The 16,568-nt window shown below is 38.6% G+C and overlaps 1 protein-coding gene across 5 annotated transcripts in view; it reads left to right on the top strand.

Annotated features, from left to right (window-relative positions):
- Positions 1-2,915: 2,915 nt before the first annotated feature.
- Nox4 (NADPH oxidase 4) overlaps positions 2,916-16,568 on the top strand; it is a 143,770-nt gene continuing 130,117 nt past the window's right edge. The window contains exons 1-2 of one of the 5 annotated variants that reach the window (XM_027407585.2): positions 2,916-2,959; positions 10,042-10,137. In XM_027407585.2, coding sequence (XP_027263386.1) covers positions 2,924-2,959; positions 10,042-10,137 — 132 coding nt within the window. In that variant the 5' untranslated portion in view covers positions 2,916-2,923. Of the gene's footprint in view, positions 2,960-9,120; positions 9,470-9,867; positions 9,890-10,041; positions 10,138-16,568 lie in introns of those variants that run through there. The other 4 variants (XM_027407584.2, XM_027407586.2, XM_027407588.2 and 1 more) reach the window with 4 other exon arrangements.

The raw sequence follows: 16,568 nt of genomic DNA, 5'->3' as shown, positions 1-16,568 counted from the left end.
TTTAGGGTCTGATATTTACACTAATAATATATAAGTACAAATCACAAGTTTAGATACAGTATCCTGAATAAAGCAGAGTTGTGTCTCTGTCTCTCAGAAGAAACAAAGGATGAGCATATAGTTGGGGCAGACAAGACTCATTTACAAGATCACTGACACTTTTATTTTTTTATTTTATTTTTGGTTTTTTTGAGACAGGGTTTCTCTGTGGCTTTGGAGGCTGTCCTGGAACTAGCTCTTGTAGACCAGCTGGTCTTGAACTCACAGAGATCCACCTGCCTCTGCCTCCCGAGTGCTGGGATTAAAGACGTGCGCCACCACCACCTGGCCACTGACACTTTTAATGTCCTATTTATTAGCTACTTTATATCGTATTGTCACTTAATCCATGTTTCACGATACTTCTAGTCTGTGAAAATGTCAGTTTTCATGTTTGCTTGTATATCCCATCAATTTATTTCCTAACTTGTTCCCTAGTAAGTTCTAAGTTCAATCCTTTGACATATTCTGAAAAACTAGAGTATAACTCAATGGGTTTGTATTTAGGAAACAATCTACCTTTGCTTTATGTTGGAGGCAGTTGCACAATTGTTCATAGCTGTTTTTATTCACTAATTATACATCAGATTCTAGGTACAGAAGAAAAATATTCTTGATCTCAAAATATTTGCAGCCTAAGTAGGGAAACTACCTAGAAAATTTACAAGAAATACAGCAAAATTAACTTCTCAGAGACAAGGCATCACAACAGACATGGGTTCATGTGAAGACTTCTGATCCTGCTGAGTAGAGTCCCTGAGGGCTTCTATTAGGAAAAGATAATTATTCAGAGTTTAAAAATTCAACAAACATCATCAAATTGGTATACCATGAAGCAAGAATCTCGGGAAGACATGGATGGAGATGTGAAAAAACAGGACAAGTTGGGAGGATAGAAGTAACTAAAGAATCAGTAAGGACAGAAACATATCATTGTGAAAGAATTATTGGAGTATAATTTTAGTAAGATAGACTTTTTCCCTGATTTTCATTTCCTTTACTCAAAGCAATTTATGAGTATATACTCACATTCTCAGATTGTGCTAGCCTCTGGGGGACATAGAAAAGAATATAAATAGAGATAGTGCTTATCTTTGGGGAACTTTCAACTTGGGAAAGAAATGAACATTAATCAATGGCACTCATTAACCAGTATATTAATCTATGGCATCAAGCTATGGAAAGGCCCAGGACATGAGGAAGCTTGGTGACCTCAAAGAGCAAAGAGGGAGCTTCAGTTTTCCTCATAAATCTAATGGAAACTATAATGCCATCCAGTGCCTTTGCACATTGTCTAATTGTTTGTTTGTTTGAGGCAACATCTTTGTACACATATAGACCATATTGAATTCAAACTTGCCATCCTTCTTGCCTACTGAGATTACAAGTATCTATCACATACCCAGGCAAATTGTGATAGTATTATAATCCTAAAAATCTTCTCATTTAACATGAGATTAATGATTTTGGCTTCATAGTTCCATGATACTTTTAGAAAGGGACATTTAGGAAGTAAAAGGATACTAGATCATCTTATCTTCTTAGCATTTCAAAGTTGTCCAAGTGTGCAACCAGAAATGTGGAATTAGGTGCTATGAATATTTTTTGGCTTTTGGAAATTTTCTGTTTGGAACATTAAAAAATAGAGTTCCACAAGCATTTGGGAATTATCCAGTCAATGGATGTGCTTAGGAGAAACAATACACCAAACAGGACAAATATACCACAAACAATAGACACCATTGTCTTCTGAGAATATGCACTATATTGGCAACATGAATGCCAACTGGCACATCTCTACACATCTGGAATGACTGTGAAGACTGCAAATCATAGTCATACTTGTGGTCTAAAGCAACAGCTTGTTCAGTAATGATGAGATGATGTAGAGAGAGAAGCAGGAATATTTGCCTCTGGGAATCTACTACATAGTGTTATGGCATCATGGATCATTGGTTATTTACTCACGTTCCTCAGTATACTCATGTGCAAACTGAAGATGGAGAAGGTTCCCCCAATTGTATGGAAGATACTTGGGGATGAAATGATAAAGGATCAGAAGTGTATTGTGAAATAACTGAAAGAAAAACAAATTTTAGTTTCTACTGAAGTTGAAGATGGTTAACATTTTGTAGATGGTATGTGTGTTGTTAGATTTGAAAAGTTTCTCTAATTGTGGAATGTTTCAGTTAGTCTGTGCTGGCAGTAATTCATTTTCTTATTTTGTAACAAGTCAATGGGTGCATTATTGTGGCACAAATGTGTATGCATTTTATAGACATAAATTGATGTTTAGTTCTTTTTTGCAACATTTTTTATTAGTTCAAAATAGGAACAAGCTTGCTTCACATGCCAACCCCTTCTCCCTCACCTTCCCTTCCTCCAGCCCTCGTCCCCAAACCTCCACCTGTCCCCCTCCCCATCCACCCTCACTCCCTAGGCAGGGTAGGGCCCTTGAAGGTAGCTGATGTTTAGTTCTTAATTATACATTGAAGCAATAATCTTTTTGTTAATTTTATTGGTCTATGAATTCCAAAAGTTTGCACAAGTCTTTGGTAAAAGGCAATTCCAACAAAAATGTGTTATTACTCAATTTTAGTCAAGACGTTTTGATTGAATTTTTTCCCCTGGAATTCTTAACTTGCCTTCACATTGTAAGACTTGTTTTTCAGCACAGCATCCGGTCCTCTAGGGCATGAGAGCCTCTCCAAAGTCTCTGTTCCTTCAGGAGCTGCCATAGCCATGTGAGTGCACAGGAGACATTCCCCAGAGACTGAGTCACATGGTGGTCTGCATTTGTTTTGTATAGAAATGACAGTGAGTCACTGTCTGGAACTCACCCCACTCTTCAAAAGCCTCCAGGCTACTTTTCTCTTGCTCTTTGATGGGTATCTTCCTTGCCAAGGGCCTTAGGGATAAGGTAAGGTTTCCTACTTTTTTATCCTGTTAGTTGCTCAAAGGTTGTGGATTTTCTATCAGTTGCACAGCACCTGGGAAGGGCTTTTCCTTGTTTCTCCCTTTTTGTTTCTTGGAAAAACACACATCGTCTTCCTTTTGAGTTTTAATACTACTGTGCCTTGGCAATCAGGCATTTGCTAACAAAGGGAGTAAACTTGAGAATTTTTTCTGCTCTGTCAATCATACTTCTAATATGTAATTTGTGGGTTCCTAAAAGAAATGCTATTTAGAAGTGCGACATTTTTATCCCTTAAAGTGGATTTCTTCAAAAGTCGAAAATAAGGCTGACATCTTCAGTCCAAAAAGAGAAAAAAAAAAGGAAAAAGAAAATTAACAGCAATTAATTTAAGTGCAATAATAGCAGAGTGATTAATAGCTGCCACTAAAAGAACTGGTATCTATTCTCAGGCCCCTTAAAAGTTATTTTATATAGAAAAATGCTTTTGCAGTTATGATTAAAGATCTTGATATGAGAAAATTATATACTTGAGTTCTTGTTACAATTACAATGTGTCTTTAGAGGACAGAGTAATGGCAGTTGAAAGAAAGGAGAATAGTATGACCACGGCAGCATAGTCAAGGACCAGGCATGCACAAGTCAAAGATTACTGTTAGCTACTAGAAGCTGGAGTGACAAGGAACAGATCTTCTACCAACACCTCAGTCAATAGTCCTGTCAACATCTTGGTCTTAACTCGGTAGCAATGACTTCAGATCTCTGAACTTCAGAAGTGTTAGGGAACAAAAATATTTTGATGGTTTGAAATGGAGAATTCTGCAGTAATTTGTAACAGCAACAGCAGGAAACGAATGCAAATGTCCACTGTCACAGATGCCTCATTTAACTTGTGGGAAAGATGATAGCCACATGGAGGTATATTTTTCTTTTTTTTAAATAATTTTTTATATTTGAATTAGAAACAAGATTGATTTACATGATGATCTCAGTTCCCTTCTCCCTCCTGTCCTCCCCTACCACCCCCCAACTAAAACCCTACCTATCACATAGCCTTTCTTTTATTCTTCACCTGACTCAATCTTTCTGCTCCCTCATGACCTCTGCATCCTTCCTCTTCTTCCCTTCTCATTCTTGTAGCTCCCTCCCCCCTCTTCCCATGCTCTCAATTTGCTCAGGGGATCTTGACCCTTTCTCCTTCTCCAAGGGACAATGTTTATCTCTTGTAGGGTCCTCCTAGTTTACTAGTTTCTCTGGCAGTGTGGATTGTAGGCTGGTAATCCTTTACTCTATGTCTAAAATCCACATATGAGTGAGTACATATCATGTTTGTAATTTTGTGATTGGGTTACTTCTCTCAGAATGGTTTCTTCTAGTTCCATCCATTTTCCTGCAAATTTCAAGATTCCATTGTTTTTGTTTTCGCTGAGCAGTACTCCATTGTGTAAATGTACCACATTTTCTCTATCCATTCTTCTGTTGAGGGGCATCTAGGCTGCTTCCAGTTTCTGGCTATTACAAATAGTGCTGCTATTAACATCGTCTTTGTTGTATGAATGTGCTTGTTTTGGGTATATGCCTAGGAGTGGAATTGCTGGATCTTGTGGTAGACTGATTCCATTTTCTTGAGGAGTTGCCATACTGATTTCCAAAGTGGCTGTACAAGTTGGCACTCCCACCAGCAGTGGAGGAGTGTTCCCCTTTCTCCACATCCTCTCCAGCATAAACTGTCATTGGTGTTTTTTTTTAGCCATTCTACAGGAGTAAGATGGTATCTCAGAGTTGTTTTGATTTGCATTTCCCTGATGGCTAAGGATGTTGAACACTTTGTTATGTGTCTTTCAGCCATTTTAGATTCCTCTATTGAGAATTGTCTATTTAGTTTTGTACCTCACTTTTTAATTGGATGTTTTGGTGTTTTGGAAACTAGCTTCTTGAGTTTTTATATATTTTGGAGATCAGCCCTCTGTCAGATGTGGGGTTGGTGAATATCTTTTCCCAGTCTGTGGGCTGTCGTTTTGTCTTGCTGACTGTATCCTTTGCCTTACAGAAGCTTCTCAGTTTCAGGAGGTTCCATTTATCAATTGTTGATCTCATTGTCTGTGCTACTGGTATAATGTTCAGGAATCGGTCTCCTGTGGAGGTATATTTTTCTATTCACCCTTATGTGGTTGTTGATTATCAAGATGAGCAAAAACGTTCTTACTTTACTAGGAAGTTACACTTGATAAAATGGAGTTTAAGAAAAACATAGGGTGAAAGATGGTACGAATATTGTGAATCATTCATCCATTTAATAAACATTTTATAAATCCATTTAATATGTCATGATTTGTGCCAAGATCTGTATTAAACTAATAAGAAGGGGTGTTTAGTTTTACAAAGCCTAGTTTATTAGGAGAGATAAACACATACCTGTCTAAAACTAATCTTGTGGGAAATACACAAGGAATTATGAATGCACCAAGGTCACACATCTAAATGAATCTGTGTGTTGATTGTCAAGATGCTGTTTAATGAAAGCAACATGCTTCTTTGCATACTACTGCCAGAAAGCAGTAGTAACATGAATTAACACATTTTCCCATGTATTCCCCCACAGAGGACATTCAATAGTGGCTTATGAGTTTAACAAGGAGGATATAATAACTCAAGAGCTTCTGTAAATCCAGGTTTGCTAGGACACACCTGCATCTCAACACTCAGGAAGCTGAGTCAGGAAGATTGCAGCAAACTAGAGGTCTTTCAGGGCCACATAGTAAGACAATTTTTCAAAAGCCAAAGCAAGAAAAAAAATCAAACAAACACAGCAATCCCTAGTCATGAAACATTTTATAGTCAGATACCTATATGATTGTCATGCTGCAAGCTGAACATTATCTCATTAAAAAGCATAGGTACTTATCACCTGAGTTTTTCTAATGAAATTTGTAACTGGGGAAAAAATAAGTGTGATTTTCATCATATTTAAGACACACTGTTAAAAAAAAAAAAGACACACTGATGACTGATAGAGCTACAGAACTCCCTTTTCATTTTTACATGCGTGTGTGTGTGTGTGTGTGTGTGTGTGTGCTTCTGTGTGTCTGTGAAGGCCTGAGGTTGCTGAATTCTTGATTGCCCCCCACAACTTTTATTTTCAAAGTCAAACTCTGTCTAATTTCATTAAACACACCTTTCACAAATGATTATGGTTTTTCAGGCTGAACATGGGCAGCCAAGTATTAACAGTATTTAGACACTTTCAAACTCCCTTCTTGGGTGGACTATCAAACTCAGAAAGACACTACAAAATCCAATGCAATCTATAATTGATGCTCTGAACAGAAGTCCAGAATGAAGGCAGACATTTCAGGTAAGCCCTGTTCAGCAACTTTTCAGAAGCTACTCTGGACTTTCAGGGAATGAAATGTAGGAAGAAGAATTGCCAATCAGAAAAACCATAGTCTTTTAGAAAAGGAACGGCTGCCTTTTAGAGGAATAGCATTTCAATAATATCCATGCAAAACTCAGTCACTTAGCACACTAGTAAAAACAATTTTAGGGGGTCAGGTCCAAACAGGTATCTTATTTTAAAGAAGTTAAATTTCTTAATGATAGAGGGTGTAGAGGATGTGAAAACAAACTTTTAGTTTTCCTACACTATAACCTATTTTGTGCTAAGGTGGCCAAATATATGAGCATCAGAGAATTCCCTCCTGGGAGACAAGAAGAACCTTTGAAAACAAAGAGAACAAGGTGTTTCCTCCATATCACTACATTTTGTTAGCAACATGTTCCCCACCCTGCAAACAATGAAATGTGTTCTGTGTGCTAACAGTATTGCTTAAGACAAACTGGCAAATCAAAATTCTACATTTACATAAAACTTGATAATAATAGTATTTCTAACTCTACAGTCAGCAGAAGCACACAGTTACCAAAATTTCAGACAGTTCTCCTAGGCTTTCTGTGCTTTTCAGCTTTTGCATCTCGGTTTTCTATATGGCTGTTCCCAACCTTGCCAATACCAGCTTCCCTCTTTTCCCTTGGGACATCTTCTCTCTTCTCTGCAATGGCCTTTTCAGGCTTCGGTTCTGGATTTGGAAGAGCTTGTTGAGTAGATAATCTCAATGATTATTGAGACTCAGCTTTCACTTGGGGGCTTTGTCTCCTCTAGCATTCTCTGCACACTTTCTTTTAAGTATGGTTGTAAAAACACAGGTAAGTGCTGACTTAGAGGATACAGTGGCCTTTGACATTGAATATTCTCACTTCTTCAAGACACTACCCTTGCACCATATTGTTTAAAGAAAGGGTTGCTCATTGAATTGGAGTTCACTGCCCAGTAAACCTCAGGGATATTCCTGTCTCTGCCTCTTCAGGATTGGGTTTACAAATTTAGGCTCCATTCGTAGTTTTTTTACCAAGGTGTTGGAATTGGAACTCAAGTCTTCATGCTTTGGCAAACATATTACTGACAACTATTTCTCCAGTCCCTCATAATTTTTGAGGGCAGTCTTTGCTAGTTCTAGATAGGCACTACCTTACTTGCATTGAACTTTCTGGCTTACAGGCAATGTTATTGGAAAAAACACGATCAATGAGTGGTCTCATGTAATACATTAGTAACTCTGCCCTATGGGGATGGCTTGCCGTTGTACTATTTGTTTCATTCTAAGTCAATAAAAGCACTTTGATTCTATAACCTCAAAATAAAAGAAGTGAATGGCACTTTTTTGTACAGCATTTTCTTGATTACAGGTTGACTACTGGCTACCCTGTTTCAGCTTTTGTTCCTTAATCTTTAGAGAAGGCAAATCCCCATAAAGTGTTCCTATGAGAAATGAGACTTTTGTATGCAGATACAAAGGATAGTGTCTGAAATTTAGCAGGAATATGTTTAGATTTGTATGGTCATCCAAAAATGATGTCTTTTATGTTTTTGTCCTTGTTATTATTTTTTTCCTGAAAGTAGCTGAGCCTTTAACACTTGTCTTTTATGAAACCTATCTTTCCAACTGCTGTGGTCTTTTCAGCACATTACATAGACATGACTGCTTTGACTACCTATAGACCTGGCCCCAATTAGTGAAGGAGAGTGCTGGAAGCACACCTAGTCTTTCCTCAGTGGTGGCACTCTTGGGGGTTTCCATGTGTGGTTTTCCTGCTTCTTTAGCTATAACATTGACAATAAGATATTAGTTTTGCTTACACGTAATCCAGTCCCAAACTCTTGTTGGAGAAATTTCCTTGATTCACTCATGCTTGAGACAGGTTATATATTAAAATGAGAAGACAGAAAGAAACAGGCATTGAAGTCAATTAAGACTTGATATGGATTTATTCCAGCCGAAGTTTGAAATCATTATACAGTTTCTTAAATTAATACAGATGAGGATATTTAATGAAGTAAGGACAGCATGGTTTTATTAAATTTTAGTTTCAACTATATTCCATGGTCAGTGTGATAAAATGAATTTTATTTTAAAAGAAAAATCTTGGAAGTCACAAGTTAAGTATGTTGAATGCTTTCCTGCCACCTGTTGAATATGTCAATAAAGTCACTGAGCAACGATTATGCTGCAGACACTATTTCAAACGATTAACTGTCTAATTAACTATGCCCATTGCACCCTCCTTACCTTTCCATGGACTTCTGGTATAAGTTTTGAGAGGTTTTCTTTTTACGAAGTTGATTTTGCAATTAGGCAGCATAAAACTCTGATTCCTAGAGGGAATCCGAGCTTCTCTAAAACTCCTGAAAATGACGTCAGCGTTAACACTTTGCCAGCGGAGTTTGTGTTTAGCTAAGTCTGGAAAGCTTATCTCTAGACGGGATGGGGTGGGGCAGCTGATAGAGAAGGGAGAGGCAAAGGGAGACCCGCTTATAGCCCTGAGGTGGTGTTTGTAGGTAGGGCCACTCACTGACGACTGGCGGGATAGAGGACGCTAACACACAAAAGGCTACTTCCGGCTCAAATTTCTTTACCGAGTTTCTTTCTTTTGGCTGAACTTTTTTTGGGGGGGCGGGGGGATGAGGACATAATCATCCCTAAGGAAGTAGGTGTGCGTGCGCCTGGATGCAGAGAGCGTCCCCGCATTTCCGATTCTCATTCACACGTGTGGGGGCGGGGTGGTCGTCTGCAGCTGGGCGGGCGGGGCTGGAGGCTGCAGGGGACGCCCCCACCTTCCCACCCGGGACGCCCTGAGCCGCCGCCACAACAACAGGCTCGCGAGACAAAGGAGTCCGCCCGGGGCGGCACGCGGGGCCAGGGGGGCGCGGGGAGGCGAGGGCGCGGCGCGGGTGGGAGCCTGGGCGGAGACCTCCTGCCCGGCCTCCGGACTCGGTCCAGCCTTTGACCCTCGGTCCCCCGCGGCCCCCCTTCAGGCCTCTCCCCGGGAACCGCTGTCCCGGCCTCAACTCACCCCTTTCAGCCCCACGCAGCGAACCGAGCGCAGCACCCCGGCGCCGGCGGCATGGCGGTGTCCTGGAGGAGCTGGCTGGCCAACGAAGGGGTTAAACACCTCTGCCTGGTAGGATGGCGGGCCGGGCTGGCTTGGCGCTCTGTCTGTCCGGCAGCGAGTTTGGTTCATTCTCGGAGTGTGCGCCTGTGGGATGAGAGTAGTGGAAGTTTGGGGGATTTGGATTCAGACTTCCTCACCTAATCACAACTTTATGCATTACTCGAGAGAACTTCCTGCTGCGGGCAGGGGAACTTCACTACAGAGTGATGGGGAGCCTATGTGGAGGAAGGGGGAGCTAACGCGGCTTTTCATTAGCCTTTCAAAGGCTTACCTCCTTTGCTCTTCCAATTGCTTCAGTTCTCTTAGGCTACGCTGGTGCCACTGACTTCAGTGTCAGTTTGCACTGGGCTTGGGAAAGTAAGGTGTCTGCAGATCACTCAGGGATGTATTTGCCACCAACCTTTATTTCAGGTGCAGGGGCTGAGTAAGGTCAGCCCTCAGAATGTCTTTTCCACTTTCTGCTTGAGCGTGCTTTTGGTAAACGCTGAGGTTGCATGTGCAGACCTGAGTCCAGTGAGTGCTTTCTATAGAGTCATGTTTCTTTTGTAATTTTTTGTTTTCTCTCTCTTTGACTGCTCTAGCTTATTTGGCTGTCCCTAAATGTCCTGCTTTTCTGGAAAACCTTCCTGCTGTACAATCAAGGGCCAGAATACTACTACATCCACCAGATGCTGGGCGTAAGTGAAACTGGGGTGACTGATCGAGTGGGTTTAAAAGAGCAGACTGCTACAGAATTTTGTTAATCCATCCGTTTCTCAGAGTAGTATTTGCTGTAAACATAAGAAACATGTTTCTCAGAAGCGGTCAGGCTTCTTGATTTATCGTTTGCTTCTTTAAGGCCCATGGATAGTATCTGCTAAAGTGAGGTGAATGAACCTGTTAGACCAGGCTATTAGTGCCTGAACGGGAAGTTGCTGCTTTTTTGCAAGTTGCACTAGGGAGCCCTGAAGGGTTTGCTTTTCCAGGAGGACCAGCCATTGACAGGCTATTAGTCTACACTTACCAAGGCTTTCCGCCTGCCCACCAGTCTGTTCAGAGGACTTCAGCACTGTTTTCTTTTACTGACAGTTCTCACAAACTGAGTTGTTATTTATTTCTGGGCAGGTTTTGGCTGGATGCCTTAGGTCATTGGCTGGGTATGGTTTTGGTCTGAGGACCCAGTCATACCAAACTCTGCATTGGTTTATTTCTTGTTGATATTTCTCTGGGTTGTGTTTCTAATGTCACTCTTCCATTCTATCTCCACCTTACTATCCCCTCCTTTGTATAAGGAGTCTGAGTTCTTGTAATCAGCAACAAAAAGTATGAAATGTGTTATGAAATCTCAGGGCACCTGAGGGAACAGATTTATCATCCTCACTGAAAGAGACTTGTTGCTTTGTTTTTCACAAATTTGTAACAATTTAAAATCACTTCAGCCAAATTCAGTGTAACCAACAGCTGTATCCTTTAGCCTTAGATCTTTGAGTAGTGATTAGCACATGTCAAGTCTGCAGTAAGTTGCAGCTGAATTAATTGATATCTAATGAAACAGAATACTGTATTTAAGCTACTGGTTATGACATCTTTTTAACATTTAATCCCTCTAGTTTTAACTAATGGGTTCAGAAAAATGGTGTCAAAACAAAAAGCAATCTCTTATTGAAGATTCTGAAGTTAACATATTTGTATTTGTCTTTCTTTCAACCCTCTAATTTCAATCTAGTTATCCAGGACTGTTCTATAAATTGCTTCCTAAATGGACACAGAGATTAAAACCTTCACTAATTTTTAAGTGCTTTACACTCTAATGCAAACCAAAAACGAAACCCCACAAGCAAACAAAACCAAGCAAATACTGTAGTGTAATAAATTCAGAAACTTTTCTCTGATGAATTCCCAAGGACACCTAGCCTTTCACCCTGCTTCTTGAAAACTCACTGCTCAAAATGAATTAATAAACTACATGTTTTTAAATTTGAGGCTTAATTCACTTAATACATAACTTGGTGAACAACTTGGAAAAAACACTTGAGTGTTACACTAGCAGAATGTCTTCTATTCAGGGTGCTTGTGTTACTATACAAATCTAAGACCTGAAAAAGCCATAACTCTGTTTTGGATCTTTACTCTAACACAATAGCAACATTTTTAAAAGCAAACTAGTTTTGTTAGAATCCAGCAAAGTAGTTTCTATGTACTCGGCTGCTGTTTAATTTAACTCCAATTTATGTTGGTGACAAGTCAGATATGATTAAGGTGGCATGTATTTGCACATAGAGAAAGGAACAGACAAAAGTCCAACACATTTTAACCACATTTTAAAATATGTTCCATTTTTCTACTCATTAGTAGAAAATCCTGCATTAGTGCTTTTGAGCAAATGATGTTGCAAATCAGAGAAGCCCAAGAACTGTTAGTGCATGGCAGAGACAGGATACATCGATATCAACTAGGTGATGGGGAACAAAAAGAATTGGGCTGATGAAGAAAGATCATTATGTCTTAGCTTTCTTGGAAACTCCAGGCTCATCACAGTCAATGGACCTCCAAGCTACCTATTTAGGCATCAACATTTCAACAAAACTCCTTGTAGACAGAGGTGGCCTTCCTTGGCACCTCTCACTTTCTGAAAATTACCTGTTATGAATTTTTTAGTACTGATTTATCAAAACTACTTGGAATACATATTTCAATTTACATATTGGTTTTTAATGAACAGGGACTTCTTCCATCCATAGTTTTGCTATTTACTTTGTGAAGGAGTATTTAATCTGATTTTAGTGGATAGTCTACCTAGGCTTACCTTTGTAGTCTTATAATGATTGTGCTAAGGTGTCAGTGAAAGAATTTACAGTTTGTTCTCTATTTCAAATGCAGCACAATGATGAGTTACAATCAGTTTTAAAATGTACATTTTGGTCCCCATGTTTTACATCTTTTGCATATCCCTTGTTTAATAACTTAAAGTTATACATGTGAAACAGGTCCACCATAACAGGAATGTAGAAATGCTGAGAGATACAGAGGTATTGTGATGCTTTAAGTCACCTTCAGGTAAATGGTAGGTTAAAAATAATGGTGATATTTCTAGAAATCAAGTTACATTGCATTAAAACACAAATGGAAGATGGAAGATGGCACTTGCCCCTCATGAATTCCTGAGTTCAAATGCCCATTAGGCACATAAAAAGTAAGAAGTATCCACAAGCTTCTATAACCCCAGGGCTTTGGGAGTTGGACACAACAGGCCACTGCGACGTGCTGTATGCTAGCCTAGCTCCAAGTTGGTGTGAGACCCTGCCTCAAGGGAATGAGAGGGATAGAGCCAGACACTAGGTATCCTCATGCATGGGCTCGTGTACTCAAACACAGACGTTTACAATAACTACACTAACTGAGATACATAAATACACACATATACCAAAAAGGAAAAAAAAGCACAAAGGGAAATAGTATACCCATTCTGCAATCATTTTGATAATAGCAGTAAGTGCACAAATTGGTGTCATTTATCTGTAAAATATAGTAACAAAGTTATCCCAGTGTGTCATAAACTAGAACGAGCCACTGAATATGTCTTATTACCATGAAGGTATAGCTACCCAGAAGCACTCATTAGTCATTGTGTAAAATTTCTACTTATATTGAAGTCAATTATTTATGAAAATTCATCTATGTATAATATGCCAGGAACTCTACAAGTGTTTGTTTTATCTAGGAAGCTATTCTACCTATTTTAGGTATGAGGAAATATGCACCAGTGTTGCTGTGTAGCTTACTCAGATATCTGTGGTCGTGGTGGTGGTGGTGGGGCAATGCTACAGTATTTTCTGGCTTCTCAGCTTTTCTCTTACATTACTCATTTTTCTAAAACTCTGCCCTGGTGTAGGTACTTACACCATTGAGTAATTATTTCTTCTTATTAGCTCTGTTTAGCAGAAACATAATGCAAAGCAAAGTAAAAAGCTACAGGCATTAATTGAAAAAATACATTTAGCCCAATAAATACAAGGTATCATTCTTTTGACAAATATCCATTATTAAAAAATCAAAGTAATATTTGACAGTTTATCTTGACAAATATTTGTAATAGCATATGCATTCTATTCTCATTTACATTATAACGTTATATTTACTCACAAAAATGTTATTAGAGATACTAGACTATTATTTAGATTTTACAAAACTTACATATAAAACACAGATTCACATACTTAAATGTTCTACACAAACAAAGTTTTTCTTATGACACAATGAATATCAGCTTTAAAACTTAAATGTAGGTGTCAGGTGCCTGTGGCATATACCTGTAGTGCCTACAGACTCTGCTACTTAAGAAACTGTAGCAGGTGGATTGCTTGAACTCTAGTTAACACAGTAGTGAGACCCTGTCTCAAGAATAAAAGTTAATAAAATTAATGAACAACAACATATTAGTCCCTTGATAATCCTAGGCAAAGTTAACACAACAAATCACAAGATGCAGAAAGTGGTTTGTTTTTGGGCATCTCAAGTAAAGACTTTGAAGGTAGAATATTCTTGCCTTGATAGCTAGGTGACTTTAATATTCTTCTTAAACCAAACTAGCTCAGTCATATATGCCTCTGGAACCAGTGAGATGACTCAGCACTTAAAATGATTGCTGCCAAACCTGATGAACTAAATCAATCCCCAGAACTCATTGGTGGAAATAATGTACTGACTTTCCTAAGTTATCCTCTAATCCACCCCCCCCCCCCCCCCCGCACACACACGGAATAAATGTAAAAATTAAACAAAGCAGAACAAAATAAAACACAAAAATCCCATTATATCTGCATTTTGATGACTTTATAGTTCCTTCTGTATTGTAGGAAGATGACATTGACTGGGAAGTTGTGGAATGATCCAATAGGTCTGGACCATACATAGATCTCAGAGTTCTGCTTCATGATCTGAACTTGTTGGTGGGACCTGATCAAAATTACAAGAAGACTAATTCTTAAACGTGGAGTGTTAATTTTAATGGCCATGTGATTAGTTTTAGAACAAATTTAAAGGTTGAGAAACTTTTGGCAGAGAAAATTCATTCTGAAGCTCTGGAAGATTAACTAAAGGTGAGATGAATATATTTTGGTAGGATTTCTTATGGTTATTTGTTCCCAGACTGGTCTGCTAAAGACAGAGAGGCAACATGGTCACGGCTGGTTTATGCTCAAGTTAATATGCTAATCAGGTCATGCACGCCTTAGGAGATGTTTAATTGTGACATGCTGTGTGTTTTGGAATCTTAACATTGGTCAAGAGAAAAAAAAAAATGTATTGAACCAAAGCCAAAAGAAACATCCAAACAAACAAGTAAAATCAACTAATAACTTCATTCAATTTCCCATAGCAATTTTTAAAATAAAGGATGTTTTTGAATATTTAAGGTGAAATCTGTTTCCATTTATTTAAGGAATGTAAAATGTGGTTACTTTTTTAAAGCCATATTAATGAATACCAATGTGTTATGAACTACCCTAAGAAAATTAATTTTCTGTTATTTCATATTGGTATAAAGCCACTGTTTGTAGTGTTAGATTCCTTAAGCACAATTTCTTTCTAATACATCATGTATTAAAAACAACATCAACAACAGCAAATAAACCTGGGCCAGCTGATGTAGCTCAGTGGTACAATGCTTGCCTAATATATATAATGCCCTGAGTTCTATCACCTGCAAAGGGTGTTTTTAATTGGTGTAAGTATTTCAATGTGAGGCAAGCATACATCTTCTAGTAATAGATCAAGTTGTCTCTGCTTTCTGTCTTGTTTGTAAGCAAAATGATTGTTTGTGTAAAATATTTCTTTTCTCTGTAATTGTTCTTAGTGCTATGATGAGAACGTATTTTTTTTCTCCTTTTCCTCCACAAATACTTTTTTAGATCTATTGCAGTGATGGTGCTTTTCTGTGAGATTTCCATTTTGTTGGAAGAAAGTTGTTTATGTTCCTACTCTTCTAGTGATATATAAGGATGACATCTCTAAGTACAGTTACTGTTTCTTGGTTCCTAGGGCTACCACATAGCATTTTAGGAGGCAGGTATCTGCCTGCTCCCAGTGGAGTCTGTGGTCTCCAGAAGAAAAGGCTTGGGATCTCAAGTCAGTGTTAGTTTTACAGCTTTGATTCTGCTGAGGAAGGAAAATAGACATGCATTGAATTTCCAAGAGTTCTTAATCATTAACTTTTTCTCTTTATTGCACAAAATATAAAAGTCACTGTCTAGACTTAGCCATGCATGGATTGAACTTGCAATTCAGAGATATTTTCAGGCAAATGTTTTTGTTGATGTTGAAATGGGAGAACATGGTCATGGACAAGTGAGAGGGACTATATTATGTTACTTTGAAAACAGTCACATATTCTTTATCAGCTCACACTATATAGCAAGGCATGCATTTTTTTTTTCTGTATTGGGAGCTTTGATGTTTTGTTCTTCTGAGACTGAATGGCTTCAGAATCACCATATAGCACAGACACAGACTGGCCATGACCTAACGATCCTCCCTCTGAGTACTGGGATTACACTGGTCCAGTGTGCTTCCATGCCATATTGTAGATTTCCTTTTTTTATTTTCCAAAATAGAAAATTAAAGTTTGGTTTGTTCATGGTTGTCCACTGAACCAGTGACTTGATCACTATTTAGTCTCAGGCCATTGGACTGTGAAGATGGCCATATACACCAGGTGACTTATGTTAGAGCCCTGGTTGCATATGTTGAATCTCTCTGACCTCCAGTCTTCATCCTCATCCCTCATCCCTCATCCCTCATCCCTCATGAGGGAGGGTTGACCACATTCAACCCTCCCTCATCACACACACACACTTCATGTGTGCTCACAGACACATACACATGGACACACAATAATAATAGCCGAAATTAAAGAGAAAGAACACATTAAACTCCACATTGTGTGAATCAGTAGCTTTTCATTTTCTTTGAAATGGTACTTGAAAGCATATGACATGTAACAAAAAAGGAATCTTAGTGACTTGCCTTCGAGGTAAAATATATTTTCAACATCATGATTGTTTTTGATTCCTCTTAAATTTCTAAAGAAGCATGAGATATTTTATGTACATTAACCTAATTCTACATATCA

This window comes from Cricetulus griseus, chromosome 3, assembly GCF_003668045.3.
Source record: "Cricetulus griseus strain 17A/GY chromosome 3, alternate assembly CriGri-PICRH-1.0, whole genome shotgun sequence".
Taxonomy (NCBI): Eukaryota; Metazoa; Chordata; class Mammalia; order Rodentia; family Cricetidae; genus Cricetulus; species Cricetulus griseus.
The sequence above is the reverse complement of the archived record's forward strand: the minus strand, read 5'-3'. Positions and strand labels throughout refer to the sequence as shown.